This window comes from Arachis ipaensis, chromosome B6, assembly GCF_059453495.1.
Source record: "Arachis ipaensis isolate K30076 ecotype BB chromosome B6, ASM5945349v1, whole genome shotgun sequence".
Taxonomy (NCBI): Eukaryota; Viridiplantae; Streptophyta; class Magnoliopsida; order Fabales; family Fabaceae; genus Arachis; species Arachis ipaensis.
The window spans coordinates 23,457,299-23,481,911 of record NC_142441.1 but is presented as its reverse complement, the minus strand read 5'-3'; the positions used below and the strand labels follow the sequence as shown (position 1 = coordinate 23,481,911).

Genomic DNA, 24,613 nt, shown 5'->3' with positions numbered 1-24,613 from the left:
GCATATGAATTGGTGGAATAATGTGATATTGAATTAGGTAAAGTAGTGTCCAGTATGAGTGAAAGTGGTATAAGAAAGCGTGAAAAGATTATTCCATCCTGGGAATCAAACGCAGCACTTGAAGACGAAAGAACAGTAATAATGCAATTGTTGAATTGCACATATATTGGTATGTAGAATTTTTTTTTTCACAGTAAAGAGTATTCGAACTTAGTTCTTTTAAAATAAGAAAATTAATAAAATAATAAAATTAAATAATATATTAATCATTATTTATTTTATAATTTTTATTATATTTAAGTTTTATTATTTTAATTTAAAAATAATTAATTTTTTAGTTTATCATTTTATTAATTCTTTTACTTTAGAAAATTTTAATTAGTAAAATCCTTCTTTCTGAAAAAAAATTAAATGATCATTAAAATTTATTATCTATTATTATTAATTAATTATTAATATTTAAAAATATAAACTAAAAATATATTATTAAATTATTAAACTAAAATAATTGAGTTAATAATAATTAAAAATAATAATAATAAATAATAAATTTTAATAACGTTTTAACATTTAAAAAAAAAATTGATCGGCATCTTAATTTAAAATGCAGTCCATTATTTGTGGCAGATGCCACCGCCCAGCAGCAACACTAGATCACACGACATTTTCTTATCTAAAATTAAGTATAGTAATTTATACTAACTCATAGAAAATGTAAAGAAATCAATAATATAGTAAAAAACAAATAAAAAAAATTAATTATAATAACTCCCGTAACGATGGGTAACCAGAGATTAATGGGCTGGACTTGTAAGATTAGCCCAAACATCAGAAGGAGGTGGTCTCCGACTTGGTTTTGTGCTTGGGAGCCGCCGTCCGACTTGTGTGTATGAAGGAATGGGGGGTGGTATCTGCAAAGACACTCCAATGCCTAAGTCAGCAAATGGATAAGCAGATTTAGAGAGTATTGGAACTTAGAGATACTTGAGGGGTGTCAGTGTATTTATAGTGGTGAACCAATAACTACCGTTGGAGTAGTTCCACCTTTTAAGGTGGGTAACCGTCCATTTATCTTAGGAAAGTTGAGATATGGCTCCTGGAAGTGGGTTGAGAGATTTTAGGGGCTGTTACTTATTTGAATAAGTGTTATCTGACAGCTATCCTTCGACCCCGACTTCTTTGGAGTGGAGTCTATATTCAATCCGACCTCTTATAAGGAAGTCGGTTGGTAGCAAAGGCCAATCTTTAGATTGGGCCTTTCTGGTTTATCTGGGCCCTAGTGTTAGGCCAAGGTATAAACAGTGCCCTTACTCTAGTCCGATCTCCTTCGCTTAGGAGTTGGATTCGAGTATTTGAACTCGGGCTTGTAACCGACGTGTTATAGGAATCGACGTGATTTTTGAAACCGACGTGATTCGAATTTCTCAATGGTCGCGTCTAATCAAACGTCGCGTCTGTTATGGGTTTTGCATTTTCACGTGGGAGCAGTTACATTGATAATGGCGTGTCTCTTTAATGATTGCGTCAATTTTACCATTTTGCCCGTGGTGTGTTTATAAATACTTTTCCCTCTCTTTTCTCTATCTTTTTCTGAAATTTCTTGCTTACAATCCTTACTTTTTCAAAGAGAAAGCCTTTCTGCCTTCCTTCTTGGCGTGCTGCGTTCGCTGTTGCCTCTGCTCTTCTTGGTTTTTGTCAGCAAAGGTTGGTCTTTTTTCCTCCTCTCTTTTACTTATGGCGATGTTTTGTTCTGTGTATTTGGAGGAGGTTTGCATGCCATTTGTGATTATTAGTTTCTCTAGTGAGTGCATTGGTCTAGTGATTCCGCTTTCTGGTTCTTGAAGTAGGTTGTCTTGTCTTTTAGAGACTCTGGGTTTGACCCTTTTCCTTTTTTCTTTGTAGGTCTTTTGCTGCTTTTTCACTCATTCCTTTTTATTGAAAAGATGTCTTCCCTCGAGTCCCTCTCACAATGGGTAGATGACACTATTTTGGAGGAAACTCCCTTAGTAGACGTTGACTACCTCACCGTTCTTCGTATCCACCATAGAATTTGCAGTGATGAGGCTGACGAGTCAAAATATGAATTAGTGGCCCTGGGTCCTGAAGACCGGATTTGTTTTGGGAGAATCTCCGATTCAGATTCCCATTTTTTCTTTATGTATGACTATCTTTTTACCCGCCTAGGGATTCTTCTGCCTTTCTCCGACTTTGAAATAAGTGTGTTGCATCATTGCCAAGTCGCTCCCACCCAACTTCACCCCAACTCTTGGGGTTTCATGAAAATTTATCAACTTGTTAGTCGAGGGCTAGATTTCCCGACCTCTTTAAAGATCTTTTTCTATCTTTTTCATATGACCAAACCCTTTTAGTGGGCAAAATAACAAGCAACAGTGGATTTCCTTCCAAGCCATTCAAGGTCAGAAAGTTTTTTCTATCTTTGACGATTCTTTCCATGATTTCAAGAATTTCTTTTTCAAAGTCCAAGCTGTAGAGGGTTACCATCCCTTTTTTTCTTGATGAGAGCTCTAACCCCCGATTTCCCCTCTATTGGGTAGAGGCCTCTCCTGTGGAGAAATATGGCCTGGAAGATTTGTACGAGGTAGAGGAAGCTGTCGTGGAATTTTTCCGAGAAGCCTGGGGAAGGGCCCCCAACTTAGATACTAAGAAATTTATTTTGGAATCTCCGAGTTTTGTGCGGACCCAATTAGGTAGCTTTTGTCGTATTCTGTGGTTGCCGACTTGTGGTCGTTTTTCGATTTTGTAGACTAATTACTTGTTTTTTCCTTTTTCAGAAATGGTGAAAAAAGGTTCTAGTGCCACCTACCAGAAGGTCCAGGAGGCTAAGAAAAAGGCATGTGGCCGAGCTAATGCTGCAAGGGCTGCTGGTGCTCCTCCTCCCCCTCATGATTCTGGGACCTCTTCTCGTCCGATCTTGGTAACCTCCTCTTCTTCTCCTCTGGCGTCTGGCTCTTCTTCTTCTGGAGAATCTGATTTTGATGGTCCCAGATTCGTTCAGAATCACATCTACTCCTATACTCACATTAGTATGGATGATGCTTCCGTCCGAAACCATCTTCAAATTTTGGTTCGGGGGAGTGTTCGGGCCGCTAAGGTATGCACAAAACTTCTTGATATTTTGGAGAAGACTCCCCTTAGCTCTATGGGTTCCACCCAAAAGGTTGAAGAGTTGGAGAGGAGGATTTTTCTTTATCAAGAGGAAGAGAAGAGGCTCCAAGAGGAAGTTGTCGGGTTGAAGGAGGAGAGGTCCCGACTTCAGGAGAGGAAGAAGAAGTTAATGGCCCAGTGTGCTATGGCAGAGGGCCTGAAGGAGAAGGCGGATCAGAATCATGTCAGGGTCTTCTCCAAAAACATTGATCTCCAACGGGAGATGGAAAAAGGTTGGGAGGCTTATCAGGATTTGGAGGACTCCGTGGCAGAGAGTTCGGAGGAAGCCTGGAGGATTTTCAAAGAGCAGGTCGGAGTTATTGCTCCTGACTTGGATCTTTCCCCTCTTGATCCTGATAAGATTGTTGTGAATGAGGCTATTGTTTCTCCTCCCCGACCTGAGACGGATTTTGAGTTGAAGACCCATGGGCAAAGACTTGTAGAATCTCCTCCTCGTGAGGATCAACAGGAGGGATCTCAGTCGACGTCTTCAGATGCTCCGACCCTTGCTTCCGAAGAGACTGCTCCATCCTCCCCTACCGTTGATCCGATCTTTCTTCCTACTGGTGATTCCAATCCTTCCTCTAATTGATTTGAGCTATTTGGGAGACCGGTTTGTGGGCCTCTCTTTGAACAATTTTTAGTTTTTATATGTCTGTGGTGGCTGCTCTTGACTCTTTGGCCTTTTGGCCATTAACAAAAAGGTTATTTCGTTAATTTGACCCTTTTTGGACAAGGGCTTATTAGAAATATCTTGCGTGTGCATGCTTTTTGCTGTGTTGTTTATAGGGTTTTCCCATAAAAAACCTTTCGATCTTTTTTCAGAAAAAAAACCTTTTATTAGGTAGGCTGTTTTTTTGTCTAAGTTACTTGTAATTTTTCAAAGACTTGAGACATCTTCTGCCTTTAGTTTTTGATGGTTTTTCTTGTCTCTTTTTTGTATTCCTTGTACTCAATTTTCGCTTATTGAGTTTCTGTAACTTAGGTTATTTTTGCGATGCATTTCTATTTTTTCGGTTCCTCCGACTAGGTAGTCGTTTTAAGTTTTGGGATTCCGAGTTACTACCATCGACCATGTAACCTCTTTACACCGACTTGTACCTCGTCGTTTTATCCTGCCGACCACGTAGGTCGGGCATGGAATTTTCACGCTTTCTCGAGCTTAAGTCGGTGCGTTTCGTAGAATAATTGCAATATAGGAATTTATAAAGAGATGTAATAAAAAGATCTTTATTTATTGATGAAGGTACTCTTTTGCAACTAAGGGATTAAAAATTATTGCCCCTTAGTCCCCACTTTGATGCCTCGTTAAAACTCCCTTCAGTAAAACCCTTCTTTTTGGAAAAAAACCATGAAGTCAGAAAAAAGAGTACACCAGGGAGTGGAGTTCACTTTTAACTATAGTACCTTTTCATATTACAAGCATGCCACGACCTAGGTAGCTCGGTACCGCTCAAGTCGGTTACCTTGTAGTATCCCTTTCCTAAAACTTCGCTTATCTTATATGGCCCTTTCCAATTAGCAGCAAGTTTTTCGTCTCTCGACTTGTTGACTCCAATGTCATTTCTGATCAAGACCAAGTCTTCTGGGATGAAGCTTCTTCGGATGAATTTCTTATTATATCTATTTGTCATCCTTTGTTTCAATGATGCTTCCCTTATCTGGGCTCGTTCTCGAACTTCAGGAAGTAGCTCGAGTTCTTCTTTGTGCCCATGTATGTTGCCAACCTCGTCGTAGAAGCTCACCCTTGGAATTTGCTCGTTGATTTCGACTAGTATCATGGATTATATGCCATAAGTAAGTCGGAAGGGTGTTTCTCCTGTGGCAGACTGAGGTGTAGTCCGATATGCCCATAGTACTTGAGGGAGTTCCTCAACCCAGGCTCCTTTTGCATCTTGCAACATTTTCTTCAACCCAGCCAGTATAATTTTGTTAGCTGCCTCTACTTGCCCATTTACTTGTGGGTGCTCTATCGAGATGAACTGATGCTTGATCTTCATACTGGCTACCAGGTTTCTGAAGGTGGAGTCTGTGAACTGAGTTCCATTATCAGTGGTGATGGAGTGGGGGACTCCATACCTTGTGATAATGTTCTTGTAGAGGAATTTTCAACTTCTCTGGGCGGTGATGGTGGCCAATGGTTCTGCTTCGATCCACTTTGTGAAGTAGTCTACTCCCACTATTAAGTACTTTACTTGTCCAGGTTCTTGGGGAAAGGGTCCCAATAGGTCCAATCCCCACTTTGCAAAAGGCCATGGAGAAGTTATGCTGATGAGCTCCTCGGGGGGGGGGGGGAGCGACGTGGAAGTTTGCATGCATTTGGCATGGCTGACATTTCTTCACAAACTTGGTGGCATCTTTCAGCAAGGTCTGCCAGTAGAATCCGGCTTGGATGACTTTTCTAGCCAACGACCTTGCCCCGAGATGGTTCCCACATATACCATTATGTACCTCTTCTAAGACTTCGGTTGTCCTTGAGGTCGGGACACATTTTAACAATGGTGTAGATATCCCTCTTTTGTAGAGGATATTTTTTACCAAAGTGTAGTTTTATGCTTCCCTCCGGATTTTCTTGGCCTCTTTTTCCTCTTTGGGTAGGATGTTGAATTTATGTATTCGATTAACGGGTTCATCCATCCGAGGTCCAATCCGGATACTTCAAAGACGTCTTGTCTGCCCTCTGTTTTTGTAACTGAGAGTTCTTGGAGAGTTTCTTGGATCAGGCTTCTATTATTTCCTCCTGGCTTGGTACTCGCTAGTTTGGAGAGGGCGTCTGCTCTTCTGTTGAGATTCCGAGTTATGTGTTTGACCTCGGTCTCTGTAAAATGCCTAAGACGCTCCAATGTTTTTTCTAAGTACCTCTTCATATTGGGGTCTTTAGCCTGATACTCTCCATTTATTTGAGAGGTCACTACCTGAGAGTCGCTGAACACAACTACTTTGGTCGCTCCGACTTCCTCGGTCAGTTTTAACCCTGCAATCAAGGCTTCATATTCTGCCTGATTGTTAGAAGTTAGAAATTCAAATTTGAGGGAGACTTCTACTTGGGTTCCCTTTTGATTGACTAATATTATGCCTGCACCGCTTCTGACTTTGTTGGAGGATCCATCCACATATAGCTCCCATGTAGTGGAGGTTTCCCCTTGATCTCCTGCATATTCTGCCATGAAGTCGGTGAGGCATTGGGCTTCAATTACTGTCCGAGTTTCGTACTTAAGGTTGAACTCGGATAGCTCTATGGCCCATTGAATCATTCTACCTGCAATATCCATTTTCTGAAGGATTTGCTTCATGGGCTGGTTCGTTTGAACTCTTATTGTGTGAGCTTGAAAATAAGGTCGTAGCCTTCGAGAGGCTACTATTAAGGCATATGAAAACTTCTCTAGTTTTTGATACCTTAACTCGGGGCCTTATAAGGCTTTCCTGGTGAAGTACAGAGGATGCTGCCCGACCTCATCTTCCCGTATTAAAGCTGATGCTACAGCTTTGTCGGCTACCGACAAGTACAGGACGAGTTCCTCCCCAACTTGAGGTCGGGTAAAAATCGGAGGTTGGCTTAGAAACCTTTTGAATCTTGAAATGCTTCTTCGCACTCAGGAGTCCATTCGAACTGGCATCCTTTTCTAAGTAGGAAGATAAGTGGTAGAGATCTTAATGCTGATCCTGCCAAGAACCTAGAGAGAGCTGCAAGTCAGCCATTTAGTTGCTGGACCTCCCTTAAGCAAGTTGGGCTTCTCATTTCTAGGACTGCTTTGTACTTGTCGGGGTTGGCTTCAATCCCCTTTTGTGTAAGCATAAATCCCAAAAATTTTCTTGCCTCCACCGCGAAGGTGCATTTTGCGGGATTCAACCTCATCCCATGCATCCTAATGGTGTTGAAGACTTGCGAAAGGTTAGTCAAAAGGTCGGCCTCATCCTTGGTTTTTACTAGCATATCGTCTACATAGACTTCCATTAGATTCCCAAGGTGAGGTGCAAACACCTTGTTCATCAGCCTTTGATATGTGGCTCCTGCATTTTTTAACCCAAAAGGCATGACCACATAGCAATAATTTGCTCTTGGTGTGATGAAAGATGTCTTTTCTTGATCCGGCTTATACATTAGAATTTGATTATATCCCGAGTATGCGTCCATGAACAACAAGTATTGATACCCCGAGCTGGAGTCTACTAAGGTATCAATGTTTGGAAGTGGATATGGGTCTTTGGGACACGCCTTGTTCAGGTCGATGTAATTAACGCACATCCTCCACTTGCCGTTTTGCTTTTTGACCAGCACCACATTTGCCAGCCACGCTGGATATTTAACCTCTTTGACGAAGCCGGCTTCTAGGAGGGCTTGCACTTGCTCTTCCACCACATGGGCCCGTTCAGGTTCAAGCTTCTGTCTTCTTTGCTGAACAGGTAGCAATCCGGGGTACACTGATAGTTTGTGCTACATAAGTTTGGGATTTATCCCTAGCATGTCGGAGGCTTTCCAGGCAAAGAGGTCAGAATTCTCTTGTAGGAGACTTATAAGCTTCTGTTTCAAATATTCTTTCAGGTTGGCTCCTATGTTGGTATTTTTTCTTTCCTCCTTTCTGACCTGTACCTCCTCAGTCTTCCCCCCGTATTGTGATCACAACTCTTCTTTAGCTCTAGCTCCTCCGAGCTCAATTGTGTGCACCTCCTTGCCCTTTCCTCTCAGGTTTAGGCTTTCATTGTAACACTTTCTTGCCAACTTCTGGTCTCTCCTAATGGTTGCAATTCCCTCTCGTGTTGGGAATTTCATGCAAAGATGGGGGGGTGGACACCACTGCTTCGAGCCGATTTAGGGTCGTTCTGCCTATTAAAACATTGTAGGCTGAACCCACATCGACGATTATGAAGTCGATGCTCAGAGTTTTGGATAGGGGTATGAACCCTAGTGGTTTTATTGGTGCATCCCCCAGTTCATATAAGGTATCGGGGTAAGCTCTTAACTATGTTTCATCCAGTCCCAACTTATCAAACGCTGGCTTGAATAGGATATTGGCCGAGCTTCCCTGATCCACCAGAGTTCTATGTAGATGGGCATTAGCAAGGATCATGGTTATCACAACTGGATCGTCATGTCCAGGAATGATGCCTTGCCCATCTTCTTTAGTGAAAGAGATAGTTGGGAGGTCGGGAGCTTCACCCCCGACCTGGTAGACTTCCTTCAGGTGCCTTTTGCGAGATGACTTGGTGAGACCACCTCTAACAAACCCTCCTGAGATAATGTGTATATGTCTTTCTGGGGTCTGTGGTGGTGGGTCTCTTCGGTCCTCGTCATCTCCCTTTCTCTTGCCATGATGGTCCGACCTTTCCATGAGATATCTGTTAAGCCGACCTTCTCTGGCCAGCTTTTCTATCACATTCTTTAGGTCGTAACAATCATTTTTTGAGTGACCATATAATTTATGGTGCTCACAGTAGTCGATACGACTTCCCCCTTTTTTGTTTTTGATGGGCCTAGGGGGAGGTAGTCTTTTAGTATGACAAATTTTTCTGTAGACATCAACTAGGGAAACTCGTAGAGGAGTATAGGAGGTATAACTCCTGGGCCTTTCAGGGCCGACTTCCTCCTTTTTCTTGGGTTCTCTCTCTTTCTCTTTTGAGGAGTGAAAGTGCCCAGGTCACCAGCTTGGTTCTCTCAGCCTAGCATTTTCTTCCATGTTGATGTACTTCTCGACTCTTTCCTGTACATCACTTAATAAAGTCGGGTGCCTTTTCGAGATGGACTGGGAGAAGGGACTTTCTCGAAGTCCATTTACTAGGCCCATAATCACTGCCTCCGTGGGCAGGTCTTGAATTTCCAAACATGCTTTGTTGAACCTCTCCATGTAGTCCCTCAGAGGTTCTCCGACCTCCTGTTTTACTCCCAGGAGGTTCGGTGCGTGCTTTACTTTGTCCTTTTAGATAGAGAATCGCATCAGAAACTTCCGCGAGAGGTCGTCGAAGCTGGTGACCGACCTTGGGGGGAGGCTATCGAACCACTTCATCGCTACTTTCGTCAAGGTCGTCGGAAAAGCCTTGCATCTAGTAGCATCAGAAGCGTCGGCCAAATACATCCAACTTTTAAAATTGCTTAAGTGATGCTTTGGGTCAGTAGTTCCATCGTAGAGGTCCATATTAGGGCTTTTGAAATTTCTTGAAACTTTTGCCCTCATTATGTCCTCAATGAACGGGTCTTCTCCTCCCAAGGGAGAGTATTCTCGGTCACTGCGAGAGTTTCGACCTCGGAGAGCGGACTTTAGTCTTAGGAGCTTTTCTTCAAGCTCCTTTCGTCGCTCGATCTCGCTTCTCAAATTCCTCTCTGCCTCTCGCTGTCGTCCCAACTATTGCTCCAGCTGCTCCAGGTGTCCCTAATGGCCATGGAACAATCCCATGAAGTCGGTCGCATGGGGCTGTCCTTCGTTTTCTGGTTCGCGCCTCTCAGAGGAGTTTCCCTTTGGGTCTTTTACTCCTGAAGTGCCTTGTTGTTATTACCAGCGTCCTGATTCTCTTGCTTAGAATCAGACGCTGTGTTTTCATCTTTGTTGAAATCGTCCGCCATTATTGGTTGATCTCTTCGGTCCCCGGCAACGGTGCCAATGTTACGATGGGTAACTGGAGATTAATGGGCTGAACTTGCAAGATTAACCCAAACGTCAAAAGGAGGTGGTCTCCGACTTGGTTTTGCGCCTGGGAGCTGCCGTCCGACTTGTGTGTATGAAGGAATGGGGTGTGGTACCTGCAAAGACACTCCGATGCCTAAGTTAGCAAAGAGGTAAGCAGGTTTAGAGAGTATTAGAACTTAGAAATATCTGAGGGGTGTCAGTATATTTATAGTGGTGAACCAATAACCACTGTTGGAATAGTTCCACCTTTTGAGGTGGGTAACTGTCCTTTTATCTTAGGAAAGTTAAGATATAGCTCCTGGAAGTGGGTTGAGAGATTTTAAAAGCAATTACTTATTTGAATAAGTATTATCTACTAGCTATCCTTTGACCCCGACTTCTTTGGAATGGAGTCTGTATTCAATCTGACCTCTTATAAGGAGGTCGGTTGGTCGCGAAGGCCAATCATTAGATTGGGCCTTTTTGGTTTATCTGGACCTTAGTGTTGGATCAGGGTATGAACAACTCCATTTCAAGATAAATATAAAAAAAATGCTGATCACCTAATCTACCTAACAATTGTGCTTGTTAAAGAAATTTATAATTTGTTTCCATCAATTTCAGTTTTTGACAATATATTAAAAAAATATATAAATTAATGGTCAAATTAATTTCTAAAAAATTAGCCAATTGTCATTTTTATTTTCAAATAATATTTTAATTAAATTTATTCTTAAAATATTTAAGTGTACAATTTTATTTACTTGTCTACATTTATTTATCATGTCAATAGCTACAGGTTGTGCAACATTTGCTTAAAGGGTCAAAAACTAGGTTGTCATGATTGATAAATTAGTCAGATAATGAACAAGAAAAAATTTTTAAACACATTTATTAAATGTTAATAATACTTTAAGCTGGATCACTCAAAATAATAACCTCACAATTTTAAACCATATACCAATCACACCATCAACGCAAATGTAAATTTCCTACTATACCAAACATGACATACAAAGTATTTCAACTACTAAAATAACCACTATTACTCCAGCAAATATAAAAATAATCAACATTTTAAGTATTCTGACTTTAGCATCCAAATTACCTATTCTCCATCTTAAGTTCACTTTCCAATTTTCATAGTTACTCTCAATGTCCCATTATTTATAACTTCAACTACTTCATATTCATTATCAATCCACTTAAAATAGTTGTAATGGCTACTTTTCTACATATGTTAAACAACAAAAGTGAATTCCATATGAATGGTGACGGAGTTAAAAGAAATAATTGTTCATATCAATTTAAACTCACTCGGTATCTTTGACAAATATGAAACAACCTGTTTAAATTTTTGGGTTCTCGAATTTTTTAATCATAGGTTTCAGCCAACAAAATAGATCTATCTATGCTCATCTTCCTTCCTCGCTTGGAGGAGCTTGATCCAAAGCTACCCAGTGATTACAACGATAACCCACCACTAAAACCTTCACTAGGCTCTGCATCATGGCCCCTAAACCCGGTAATGGCAGTGCCTCACTACAACAACACTCAACAAGATGGATAAATATCTATGTGTATTTTTGGAGCTAGGATTTATACAAATGAGAGAGAAACTATTTTAACCTTAGATAATAAACACATCTTATTAATTTTCATTTGGACATATAGCTGTCAATTAATGTGTCAGTTGATGTTCCATATAGATAATCATTAATAGAAATTGTTAATTTAGGCTGCGTTTATTTATAGAGAGACAGGACATTGAGACAAAGACACTGAGACACAAAATTGTGTTTGGCAGAGGAGACGTGGACAGAGACAATGTGTCCAGAGATACTGAATTAGTGTATTTTGTGTCCATCCTAATAGGAAGGACACGGAGACACTAACAACGGACACAACTTATTTTTTATTTTTTTTTCATTATTCTCGTTAATTTTTTATAATTATATTTTTTTGTTATATTTTTCATCTCAAAATTTTTGAATGAAAAAAAATGAGAATAAATTAAATTTTCATAATTTATTCTAGTTTATCACTAAACAGAATATAAGAATACAAAATTTTATATTTCTGTCCATCAGTGTCTTGTCCTGTCCTGTTTTCAGTATTTTGTCATGTTCTTAAAAACAAATGCAGCCTAGAGGCAGAAAGACAAATGCAATTGATTTTAATTTTTAAATTTTTTATGGATTAGTTTGATTAAAAAATTATTCTGGAACAAAAATGACAATTAACCAATATTTCACAGACAAGTTGACTATTCACAAAAGAAACACAGATCTAATCGAATAGAAGTCCAAAACCCCTAAATTGGGCTACTTCTTTGGATCATGAGTTACACAAGATTGGGCCTTGGTCCAAAGATTCTACAATTATTAGTCCAAAAATGAAAGAAAAATAAAATAAAATCACGTGAGTCCCACATAAAGAAGAGACAGACAAGAGACAACAGAAGAGTGCAGTGCAGGAGCAACGTTCAAAGTTCAAACCAGTACAAAGCCAAATCAACAAGAAATCTCTAGCACTCAACTCTGCACTCAAAATCAGCACTTGCAACGAAGATGAAGACAAGAATAATGGCCTTCCTCACAATCCCTCTTCTCATTTGTCTCCTTTCATTGCCTACTTCTTCTTCCCGCGTCCCTGGCTTTGTGTACACCCGCACCACCGGAAGATGCACTCCACGGTAAGATAATTAACAATTGGACTTGAATGAGTTGTATGAATAGTTAGATGTTTTTGTACCGCGTGTTGTAGGTATTGGAGTGGGAAGAGAGAGGCGTGGCCTAGGATGGTCCCGGAGACATCAACGGTGAGAAAGGTGTTCGGGTCGAGGGTGTACGAACGGTACAGATCGGATCTGACGCTGGTGGAAGCGACGATGAGGAATGACGAGGAGGATAACCCCTTCGGAGGGTTATTGAAGGAAGGTACTGCGGCACTTTTGAACTCTTACGCCAGGGAAGGTTTTCCTTACCGTCCTTGGCAGGTCAAGACTCTTCTCATTCAAGCTTTGGTATCTCAAGCCGCTGCTTCTTCCCAAGCCAACCAATTCTCCCTCGCTAACCACGCTTGCTCCTAATTAATTAATCTATATTCTATACATAGCCTTATTAATTTGACTTGTTAGGACTTTATATTAGGTAATGCCTGATTATTACACTACCAATTTACCTTACTCGTTTTGCTTGGATTCCGTTAATTGACCTGAAATCACTTCTGTCTTCGTGTGATTTTGGAAGATAAAATGGGGGAACACATGTATCTAATTGATATTGATATGCTATATATGTGACTGCACTTAGTGCTGATTGTATTATATTTACTGCACTCTTGGACTGATCTTTATTTGAATTTGAATGTGGCTTCCTTTATTTTGCTCAATAGTAATTGGCTTGCAACGCATTAAGTAGACCATTTTTGCTTGCCTACCATACAAAATTACAAATTAGAGTCAAGAGTTAATACACTGAAATTGGATCTCCAATTTAATTTAATTTAGGTCAAGTTTGGGAAAATAGTTTAATTAAGCTACTTCTAAAAAAATAACTTAAACAATAAATGACTATATTAAAAGTAGCTTATAAATAAGTTATTTTGTGTTTGAGTTTTTAGTTTTAAAAGTGCTTATTTTATAGAAATGTGATAAAAAATAGTAATATTACGAGAAAAGTCATTTTTTTTAACTTTTCTATAAACTTTTAAATAGTTTCTTAGAAAGTTGCAATTTAATTTTAAAAATTACAGCAAACATTAATACTACTACTTTTTATAAATAAAAAATTTAAAAAAATTACTTTTAAAATTTCTAAACAGACCCTTAGCCTTTTAATTTTTAAATAATCTAAATTGTATCTTGAAATTTGAAGGCATGACTCTAGTTGGTCCTTTTCTCAATTTTCATTGCCTGAGAGCTATGGCACGTTTAATTGACAGTGAACACCCCAAGAACGTGAAGAAGTTGTGGTGGTCAGTGGTTCCTCCTTTTTATCAAATATCTTGTAGACATAAACTTCCTTCACACCATCCTTCAACAATGGCGTCCCAATTTCCAATTTCAAATGCTTCACTAAACTTTTTAGGGTGTGTGTAGTTTAAGTATTATTTTATTATGAGTAGTATTAGGGAATTAGTAAGTTTTATGTTTTGTAATCATCAATTGGCCATCAATAATATTTTTAGTGGTGTGAGATTATATCCAACTGTGAGAGATTACTTACTTTTTTTTTTATGGATAAGTACTAGCCAGATTGTTAAAAAAGTGCTGGCTCCCTAAACTTTTTTTTTTATTATTTAGATTCCATTCTCATGAAAATTAAATATACTCAAAGGAAGTTGAAAATTAAAATGATAATATTTTAATTTTTTGGAATTAAATTTCAAACTTTGAACCAAATATAAAAATATGATATTTCAAATTTAAAATTTCTAAAAATTATTTATAATTTCTCTAACCACATATACCCTTAACTCTAGATTCGCCTCCACCTAGTTCGTGGTGGTGCTGCTACTTGGCCACCCTGTCTGTGTCACAACGATTGGGATGTTCTCGTAGCCCGCCATTGCCATAGCACTAATTGATCATCATGTCGAAAAGATTTCGATACCGTAACCAAATCGTATGAGATTGAACGGATGTTCTTGAAAGTGGCTTCGATGAGAAATGATTGGTTTTATATGCTCTTACAAACTGTTTAGCATCAAACTTTTTGTCCATTGGCTTTGTTCTAACTCCTAATTTCATTTAGCAAAGGTACTAGATAGGTTGCTCATAAACATTGCTCTAACAAATTTATAGATAACTTATTTTCTTATTTTCATAAATTCCTAATTTATTTTCTCATTTTATAGATAACAAATTTATCTGCTACGAAAGCAAATCTGTAAAGTGTGTTATTTTCTTAACAATAATGCTAGGGATCAAGAGGGTACCAGTCAAAAACCAGCCAAATGTATTTAAAATTGTGTTGATGCTAGGTATTAGGATGTTTCTTCTACTAAGTATCAGAATATTTCTTTTTCATACTAAATAGATGTTCTTTTATATATTTTATAAATTTTTTTATATACTAAGAATCGGAATTGTTAGAAGTAGGGGTGCACAGACCCGGCCCGGCCCAAAGGCCCGACCCGGTCCCGAACACTTTTGGGGCTAATTTGGTGTGATTTCATCGGGTTTAGGGCCGGGTAAGGGTCTCAAAGATAGACCCGGTCATTATTTCGGGTCGGGTCCGGGCCATAGCTCGGGTCACCCGAAGTCGGCCCGGTGACCCGGTCATCATACACAATTAATATTTTGTGTTATTAGTGATGGATCATGACTATTCTTATGTGGAATTTAAGTATTGTAAATCTTAATATTTTGTATTATTAGTCATTATAAAACTATAAGTTAATGTTTTATGTTTAGAATGCATAAGACTTTAGACTAATGCATAATATTGTGTTATTTGTATTGATTTAAATATTTGGTATTATTAGACAATATTAGTATTGATTGTGGTTATACTTTAGTATTGATTGTGGTTATGCTTTAATTTTGAAGAATGGTTGGTTCTTGTTATATTTTTCTAAGTGAATTTTACCATGTTAAATAATGGTTGGAGTCTTGAAAATTTGGATATTTTTACATGCTAGCTTACAAGAAGGTATCAACGTAATGTAATGTTAACGGCCCGGTTTTCACCCGGTTTTCACCCGGTTTTCACCCGATTTTTACCCGGTATAATTGTGGCCCGAAAGTGTATTGGTTTCATCGGGTCTAGGGCCGGGTTCGGGTCTAATAAATAGACCCGGTGTATATTTCGGGTCGGATCTGGGTCACATCAAACCCAGCTTCACCCGGCCCATGTGCACTCCTAGTTAGAAGTTTCGTGATTCCTACCTCTATTTCTTCAACGTATCATTCAAAATTTTAATTTGAGATGAAAAATAATTAATATCAAATATTATAAATTAAAAATAAATAAAATTAATTAAATATAATTATAAATTAATTAAATTATTTATTTTTTGGCTAATCAGCTCTGGATTCCATACAGTTTTTCTTTTCTTAATGAGTTATGGCTTTGAAAATAAAGTATTTTCTTGAATGCTGGGGCGGATTCTCTTTTAACTTGTCTTTAACTAAAATAATCAGTTAAATACTAAATACCACGGTATACACATATATTGTTAACTTCTGTTTTTTTATTAAAATCTTTTTGTATCTATCGACTTGTAAAATTATGCAAGATATGTATGATTCATATTGTGTGAATTTATGCAATACAATTCATCAATGATAACTTAATCGAGTTTCAAATTGGAGGACTAATTCTGATTAAATGTTAATGTACAATAAATTCTTTTTTCCTTTTATCATTTACCATTTCAATGATTACAATTAAAATATCTTATATTCTCAGGCAAATTTACAATAATTATGTTTTGGTATTAGAATTTTGAGTAAATGGACAAAAGTAAATACAAAAGAGTATACAAGGGATAAAAAGTATAATCAAATTATTATAAAATAGTTTGCTATACAACAATTCAAAAGATTATTTCCAATTTATTTTTGTCTCTTAATCTTTTATTGCGTCTACAATTAGAGCAATTTTAACTTGTGAAAATAATCTATAGAATTTATCGTATTATTTTCTAATATTTTGAATATATTTTTGTCTTTTTTGTAATTTTTATATTTTTGTTTATTTATTCTAGAATTTTTTAAAGATATGAATCTAATTATCAGTTATTTAATATCAAAGATTAAAATTGGAAACCATTGAAGAAGATAAAGAAATGAATTATTCTTCACATACAAATTATTTACACATACAAGTTTATACAAGTCATTTATATTATATTGTTTAAAAATTTTTGGTGTATGTGTATTGATAAGTTTTGTATAATTCAAAATTCTTCTTCTTCTTTCTTGCATTATAAAAGTGAATTTTATTAAGTTAGGGTTAACTTGTATAAACTTATATGCCAAAAAGACTGTAACAAGTCACTAAAGAAATATGTACCATCCCATTCCAACTGAACATTTTACAATCTCCATGGGCATAATTCATGGTCTAATTCATTAATAATTAGGACAAGATAAACTTGTTTTTGGTATACTAAGGACAAAGATATTTTTAAAACAGGGTTGAGGGTTGGGCCTCTCCAAATTGGGATGAAATTAAACGCAGTAACCCTAAGCCCATAACAAGAACAGAGAGAATCTTACGTGTTTCTTTCGCCTCCAATCTCCCCCATTTTCTTTTCTTTTTCCCCAAGAACTTCATTCCTTCGTTCATTCTACAATACGCAACTGCAGCTCCGAACAACACTCCAAACAACCAGAAAACTAAATAAAATTACCAAGTCCAATGGCAAGCAGAAAGCTGCTACGTGATTTGTTACTCTCCAAGCGATCACTTTTTCTTCCATTCACACCAAACCAGGTTCTTTATTACCTTTCATTCTTCTTTTTCCTTTTTTTTAATCCAAAATTCGTTTCTTTTATTCTTTTTTTGTTACTGAGGTTTTAGCTGTAATTTGTTTATTTTTATTTATTTGTGTATTTATTTATTTATTTATTTTTTGGGGGCACGACAGGGTTCGAGTGCGAGGTTGCGTCTGCTTTTGGCAGAGAGGGGTGAGAATGTTCGTAGGTACAGTTTCTTCGATGGGTTATCTAAGAAAATTAAAGGTGAAGCTGAGAGGTATTGTTCTTTTCCCACCACACTTCATCTACTTGCTTTCTGCATTTTCCTCTTGTAATCAAATTGGAACCTTGGGAGATTGATTCTTGATAGTTCCCGAAATGAAAATCTATTCTAGGTTATCAATTCCTTGCGAGTTTAGGTTCTTAAAGCGAGTTTAACAAGTTGAGTTTATGATTAAGTTAACTCTTAAGTGTTATTACTTTTACTAGTTGCTGCTGCTGATATGCATATGGTGTGAATATGAAGACTACTAGACTAGGCATATAAATCATCTTCCTGAAACAAACGGAAAGAATAGCAAGATTGCTCATAGTTGGAGACAACATAGCTTGAGTTTGAAATGCCTGTTTCTGCATTTCATGGGCTCATTGCCGTGCTTGTATATCATGTTCTCTTGATTTTTCTGAGGTTGCCTTTCATTGCACTCATGAGTCTTACTACTTGCTGCATATGTTTTGTTTGTTTGACAATTCTAGAAACCCAGAATTCCAGCAGTCTGTTAAGGAGTTGAAGCAAAAAGCGGGCGAGCTGAAAGGGGTAAAAGAAGAGTTGAAAGAAAGGTAAGTTTAGCGTTGCGGTCGCCATAATGTAATAATAAGCTTCGAATTTAGTTATTAATAGGTTGAGACATACCCTTGTATGTCAAGGCTTGCTCGGAACTTCAATGGAGGGCCTGAGATGATGAAATGGTGAACGCAGAACAAAGCAGAAAACTGAGCAGCTGTACAAAAAGGTGGATGGAGTGTGGACTGAAGCTGAAGCTGCTGCAAAGAAGGTACAGTTTATGGCCGTCTTTCATTATTGGAAATATTGGAAAAACGCCAGGCTAACCCTACTATAGAACAAAAATGCACTGTAGCGTGTAATATAGAAAAGCTTTTAAATGACCCTACACTGATCTGGATGCAAATTGAAGTATTTAATGGTTCAAAATGGTGCTGTTATTGGGCATAGTACTGCTGTCGTTGCCCAAATTCTTTGCTGGTTATCTTGTGCAGCAAAAACTTTTGATGCTTCCAAATCAATTATTTTACACATCTGGTTGGGAACTGATGATCCCCTTGATCTGCTCTGAATAACCTGATATATTACCTGGAATTTGATTAATAATTATCCTTGTTCAGGTTTCTTCCAATGTAAAAGAGAAGATTTCAGTGGCAACTGAGGAGGTTTGTTTCATGATTTACAAATACACTCATAAATGTGATTTACGATTGAGGGATTATTGATCTTATTTATGTGTACATTAGGTGAAAGAGACTTTTGGGATTGGAAAGCAGGATTCTTCTGGATCAACTAGTTCTTCAGCGGAGCAAAATGATAATGCAAATCAAGGTTCAAAAGCCTCACCTAAGGAAGAGCAAAGCAAAACCTTTGGGTCAAGTAATTCTTCAGATTCTACATTTGGCAAATTTAAGTCAACCATCCCCCCAAATGTTTCTGCGGCTTTCCAAAAATTAAAGGAAGCAAAGCTCGTAGACATAGCCAAGAAAGGTTATGACGTTGTAAGAGAAGAGCTGAGTAGTAATTCAACCAAGAGAAGGCGTGTTCCTTTTGCATCGCCTGGGGAAAGAAGTGAAAGAACAGAACTTGTTGTTGTGCCTTCTAAGCAATCTTGGTGGAGTAAGAAGTTTGATGAGTTCAAGGACAAGGTAACTCAGTTAAAAATTCTTGTGATTTTGATATTTGGATAGTCTTCGAAGCTTCTCCATTATTAAGTTATTTTTTCTACATACTCCTTTAGGTTAAAGCCCATCCTGTATCCAAGCGATTCATTAAATATAGTGACCCAGTGAAGACAAAGGGCCAAGAGGTATGTTTCACACCTCTCTCTCTCTCTCTCTCTCTCTCTCTCTCTCTCTCTCTCTCTCTCTCTCTCTCTCTCTCTCGCAAGAACTAGGTTTCTTTATTCTACCAGTTAATTTTTTAACCTGTCACTTTGTTTTATAATGAGTTCTGCATTTGGCTATGATTGCACCCATAATTGCTGGTGTCCTGCAAAATTTTGACTTAAAACTCATCTTATATAGGGTTCATATTTCACATGTCTAATTGACAGATAGTAGAGGACCTGCGGGAACGATATGAAACCAGCGACAGCCGCATTATTCATAAAATACAGGAGTATATCTTAGTTTCTCTACATTTTCTTTTTATTACCAAGTGACATTTTTCTGTAAATAGTAATGCATAGTGCATTTGTCTGGTTATAGTAAGTCTATCTAGTTTTAGTATATTGCCATAATTTTCCATTCTCATTTTACAGTATCAATGATGGTTTGTTTCAAGAGTCAGATGTTGCGCTCTCAAACAAGGAAATACGTCAACGGGATCCGTAGGCCCTCATGCCATTTGTTTTTTTTCTCTTGGGCTTAAATTTGATTTTTATATACCTTGACATCTCTTTCTTTTATTTTGATTACCTGAGTTAGGTATTTTTCCTTACCCGAATTTATGGAGGAAGTGCAGGAGGCAATAAAACCGGTTCTCAATGCTTATATCAAGGTTAGTGCTAACTGCTAAGGTTGAGCCAGAATGTTGGAAATGTATTATATTTTATGTGTAATGCACGTCAATGGTTCCTTGTTTTGCACAAGATAAATCTATGTTTAAGATTCTATGCTTAAGACTTGGAATGGTGCTTTACCTATTTGCTATCACATTCTAATAAGCAACAGCTGTCACTTTTTCAGCTCATCACTTATCATGCAATTTTCTTTTAAAACCAATCTTCAGTATCCTCTTTGTAACTTAAATGAATATTCTTTGTTCCAAGCCATGTGCTCAATTGCTTCCTTGGCATCAATCGTAAGAAAGGGAATACAGGATGAAGATGAGAATTCATTGTATTGGACATGATGGTCAGAGAAACAATTCTGTGTTGGAGTTTGAGATTTGAGTCGTAGGTTATAGATAATTGGACAGTGTATAAATTTCTTACTTATTATTTGTGTTACCTTAGTAGTAATCTTCAACCATTCGTTACGAGCCCTCTCTATTAGTAATTTTCTGAAAAGAAAAATGTTTCCTGTGGTGTGACATGTGGTTTATTGATGGTCTTTTATGTAGTGGGTTTCAAGAACGTAAACCTTTGTTAAATCTTGATATGTTCGAAGAATATCTTGAAAAAGAAAAAACAATTGTTGTATCCAATTTGAGGATTTGAATCTCACTGATTTAGAAAGTAAAGTTCTAAGCAATTATTTATGCTGGAGAATTTGGCTAAAGAAGGGGAAGAAGGTGGAAGCATTAATGGTTTCCAAGTCAGATTTTAATTATATATGCTATGGTATAGGGAGATGTTGAAACCCTGAAGAAGTACTGTAGCCCTGAGCTGATTGAACGTTGCAAAGCAGAGCACACTGCCTACCAAAGCCATGGTATCTTCTTTGATAACAAGGTAAGTTTGCAGATTTCTTGAAAATTTCTTATTGCTTTCTTTTCAATTGCATTTCTTATTCAATATGAAATTGATTGTACCATGTTGGGGTTGCTAAAGTGTTTGTCTCTTTTTTCCTAATAAGAAAGGTCTTTGCCTTTCATTTTTTTTTCTTCAATGTTGTGTAAATTTGGTAGGGTTAAGTCTTACAAATTATTTTGTAAGGTTAAGTGAATAATAAAGTTCCTCTGTTGAAATTACTTTAAACACAATTTGCTTGAGCAAAGATTCTGATGAAGTAGGTAAATTACGTGTCTTTGACATAGGTTGCCTTGCTTCCTTCATATATAAGTAACTAATAGGTACAGCTGAATGTGTTGGGAGTAAAGTTTAAAGAAGCAGCACTTTCCTTAGATCTATGTAAAGTTGTGTCCGTCTTGTCTTATCGGACAGTTTCTATTTTTCCATCCCTTAATAAGTTCTTAGTTATTTCTATTTTATCACATCTTCACTTCAATCATAAAAATGAAATGTGATTACTGGGTTTTCTCTGGTCACATTATAGTATTACTCAAATGGTGCAATTCTGTGTTAAATATTTCTCATTGATTAGGTTGTCTAAATTAAGCATTTACAGCACTCTCCTGTTATCTCAAAATTTGCAAGCGACGGCATCTTCACAAATCACATTAAGATTATAGTTATGTATTTTATTTTGTGTGATCTTTTGATAGTTATTCCACAGCCTGGGCTTGTTTAAGGTGCTTGTCCCTATTAGGGTGTGGTATTTTATTTTAAATTTAACTCTCCCTGCAGATCCTGCATGTATCTGATGTAGAGTATAGAGAGACAAAGATGATGGGATCATCTCCAGTAATCATTGTAACGGTATGTAGCTGATCCTTTTCCGCATGTAATCATCATATCTTATAAATTTTTTTTGTCAATTTATTCTTATTCTGCAGAGATGATGTTATTCTGATTATTTGTTCAATGTTTTTCAGTTTCAAACACAGCAAATCTATTGTGTCCGAGACAGGAATGGAGCAATTACAGAGGGAGGCAAGGTAAATGTGTTTTTTTTTTCCTTTAATAAACAAAAATTAATTGTATTTCAGTAGCTACAATGTGGAGATGCTGCTGGTCTTCTTAAATATATCAACACTGATGATATCAAAATCAGTAAAAAGAAATAGGATAGTATACTTTTTGTCCCTAAGGTTTGTATTTTTTTTCAAAAATACCCCTAACGTTTAATTTTATTCAATTTTGTCCTTAACGTTTTCGATTTATTCAATTTTGTCATTAACGTTTTCGATTTGTTTAAAAAATATTCCTAAACATTTTCAATTTTATCCCCAACATTTCAAATGGAGCTAACATCCAAGGGTAATTTGGATACAAATCGAAAATGTTAGGGACAACATCGAATACAATTAAACTTCAAGGGTATTTTTGAAGAAAATCACAAACGTTAGGGACAAAAAAATATACTTTATCCAAAGAAATAAAATTATGTTACATTGCGGTTTGCCCGTGTTTGGCTTCTTTTCCCTTTTAATAATCATACAAATCTAGTTTACATGAATCTGTGTGGGGGCGTTGAGGGTCTTTTCTGTTGGTTTTCCTGATGAGGCTAACATTATGTGCGACATTTATGTATAACAGTTTTCCTCTTTTGCTAGTGAATGAAACATTGCTTGTCAGGTGGTTAACTATGTTTTACACTTCCGTCTGTTTAATAGGACACGATCCACACTGTAATAAATGCTTGGGCTTTGCAACAAATGGAGCAAGATGAAGGTGGAGAAGATGGTATCTACCTAATGTGGAGACTAAGAGAGATGCAACAGCAAGGCATGCAAACCCTCATTTAGTGGTAGCTGTAGCTTTTCACATTTTTGCTGCCTTTTAAAGTTTTTGTATGGTTGAGGCGTTGAGCCAACTTGCAGAGTACCCCATGTGCGCACGGGTTGTATCCGTTGAAATGTTACTATTGTTAACAAGTATTATATATTCTTTTCACAAAATAAGAAAAAAAAAGGTAAAGTCTATTTTTTGTCTTCATGCATTCTAAAAATCTAAAAAATAGTTTTGATGTTCAATTTGTTTCAATTTTTCTAATATATTTAATAAGTTTTTAAAATTTCTTATACACTCAATGTTTCAAAACTCTTAATTTCAGACTCAAATTTCCAATCTCAAAATCCAACCCCAGTGATTATCCTAACCCATCATCCCTATGCTACTTTATTCTCACCTCATGTCCCCGTCCGGCCGTGCCCCCCAACACCACATCTTTTGCCCCACTCCACTACCACCACTTGCCTTCACCAGCAAAGAACTTTTATAATTAATAAAAAGTCAACAAATCTCGAGATGGAGAGAAGGAAATGAGATGTGAGACATGGAGAGCCGATTGAAGAGCAGGGAGCAATAACAGATGTAGAGGTGTCGAGAGAGGAAGGCGAGGCAGAGGTGAAGGCAAGCACAAAAGAGGAAGACGAGATTGAGGTGGAGAGCAGATGGCGAGCCAAAGGCGAACAAAGAGGTGAGGGCGAGGCAAAGGTAGTGGTGATGGTGCAAGAGTTTGTGTGTTTAACTTGAGGGGATGGGGGATGATGGGTTAGCGTGGTTGGAATCGAAATAGGAGTTTTGGAGTTGCTAGGAATATAATTTTGGGACTAGAGATAATTAAAGTCCAAAATAAAAAATTAACTATTGATTATAAAAAATTAACATGAATTTTCTCTTAAATTTATGAAATATATTAGAGTCAAAATTGTAATAAATTAAACATTATTGTATTTTATTTTATTTTTTAAATATTAGAAACAAGTAGATTTTACCCTAAGAAGAAAATAAGCATAAATAACAAATTTTAGAAGTCATAATATTTATATAGTACATTTTTCGTTAACAAATATATATATATATATATATATATATATATATATTACAAATAAATGTCTACTTAGTAAATTAATGTAATATTATTTTTTTTACTTATGTTTTTAAATTGCTAGGTTAAAAAACGTAGTAAAGTAATTAAAAAAAGTCACTTTATGTTAAGTCAGCTTATCCACATCTTAATTTTCTTTTTTAAGAAGGTACATAATTGTACATATGAAAAAATATTATCACTCTTAATTAATAAAAGTTTTAAAAGTTTAATTAGAGTTAAACTGAATATAATAAAATAATAAATTTTTATATAATATATATTCCAAAAATAATTTTTAATTAGTTAGGTTTATTAATTTTCCTTTTATCAATTTTACTTGTTCTAAGTTCTAACTGATGTTTTATAACCAATTTTTAGTCTAAATTGGACAAGTTAACCCAATTAAATTAATCAATTCAATTTTAATCATGATAATAATATTCTTTTATTGTATGTTATTCTCAAATTATTCCCATTAAAAAATTTAATTTTATCACCATGAAAAACAAAAAAAGAGAATGAAGATTTTTTTTTTTACAAGCACACAGATTTTTTTTTTACAAGCACACAAAAAAAGTCATCATATCAAATTTAAAAATAATAATAATATCACTTGTTATTCACTCCCTTTTATATAATATCAAATTTACACTCAAATTTTTCAAAAAATTCACCAAAAAAAAAAAAAATTTACACTCAAATGAAACGAGAATCTCTAGAGCATATATTTGCTCATCCTTCAACACTCCAAAGAGTGCTACAATTTCTATTAACTAATTTGTCGTAAGACATCTTAAGGAACAAAAATAATATGTGC

The 24,613-nt window shown here is 36.6% G+C and overlaps 2 protein-coding genes across 2 annotated transcripts; both read left to right on the top strand.

The window, feature by feature from the left end:
* Positions 1–12,217: 12,217 nt before the first annotated feature.
* LOC107648086 (uncharacterized) lies at positions 12,218–13,157 on the top strand. Its single transcript, XM_016352095.3, has 2 exons — positions 12,218–12,459; positions 12,531–13,157. The coding sequence occupies exons 1-2, from the start codon at positions 12,335–12,337 to the stop codon at positions 12,853–12,855; spliced, it is 450 nt and encodes a 149-aa protein (XP_016207581.1). The 5' UTR covers positions 12,218–12,334; the 3' UTR covers positions 12,856–13,157.
* A 3,815-nt stretch (positions 13,158–16,972) lies between these two features.
* Positions 16,973–22,917, top strand: LOC107646175 (mitochondrial import inner membrane translocase subunit TIM44-2). Its single transcript, XM_016350375.3, has 14 exons — positions 16,973–17,209; positions 17,364–17,470; positions 17,950–18,033; positions 18,173–18,248; positions 18,598–18,642; positions 18,724–19,125; positions 19,218–19,286; positions 19,533–19,597; positions 19,740–19,808; positions 19,906–19,978; positions 20,769–20,873; positions 21,669–21,740; positions 21,857–21,919; positions 22,598–22,917. Exons 1-14 carry the CDS (start codon positions 17,135–17,137, stop codon positions 22,727–22,729), a joined length of 1,437 nt encoding a protein of 478 aa, XP_016205861.1. The 5' UTR covers positions 16,973–17,134; the 3' UTR covers positions 22,730–22,917.
* Positions 22,918–24,613: the final 1,696 nt, after the last annotated feature.

What these genes read in the sequence shown, in the direction of transcription:
- LOC107646175 (XM_016350375.3), top strand. Translation starts at nt 17,135, where the DNA reads ATGGCAAGCAGAAAGCTGCTACGTGATTTGTTACTCTCCAAGCGATCA. An exon ending in CTGAAGCTGCTGCAAAGAAG is followed by an intron (nt 18,249 to 18,597) that starts GTACAGTTTATG and finishes ATCCTTGTTCAG; the next exon opens with GTTTCTTCCAATGTAAAAGA. An exon ending in TGAAGACAAAGGGCCAAGAG is followed by an intron (nt 19,287 to 19,532) that starts GTATGTTTCACA and finishes TCTAATTGACAG; the next exon opens with ATAGTAGAGGACCTGCGGGA.
- LOC107648086 (XM_016352095.3), top strand. Translation starts at nt 12,335, where the DNA reads ATGAAGACAAGAATAATGGCCTTCCTCACAATCCCTCTTCTCATTTGT. An exon ending in ACCGGAAGATGCACTCCACG is followed by an intron (nt 12,460 to 12,530) that starts GTAAGATAATTA and finishes CGCGTGTTGTAG; the next exon opens with GTATTGGAGTGGGAAGAGAG.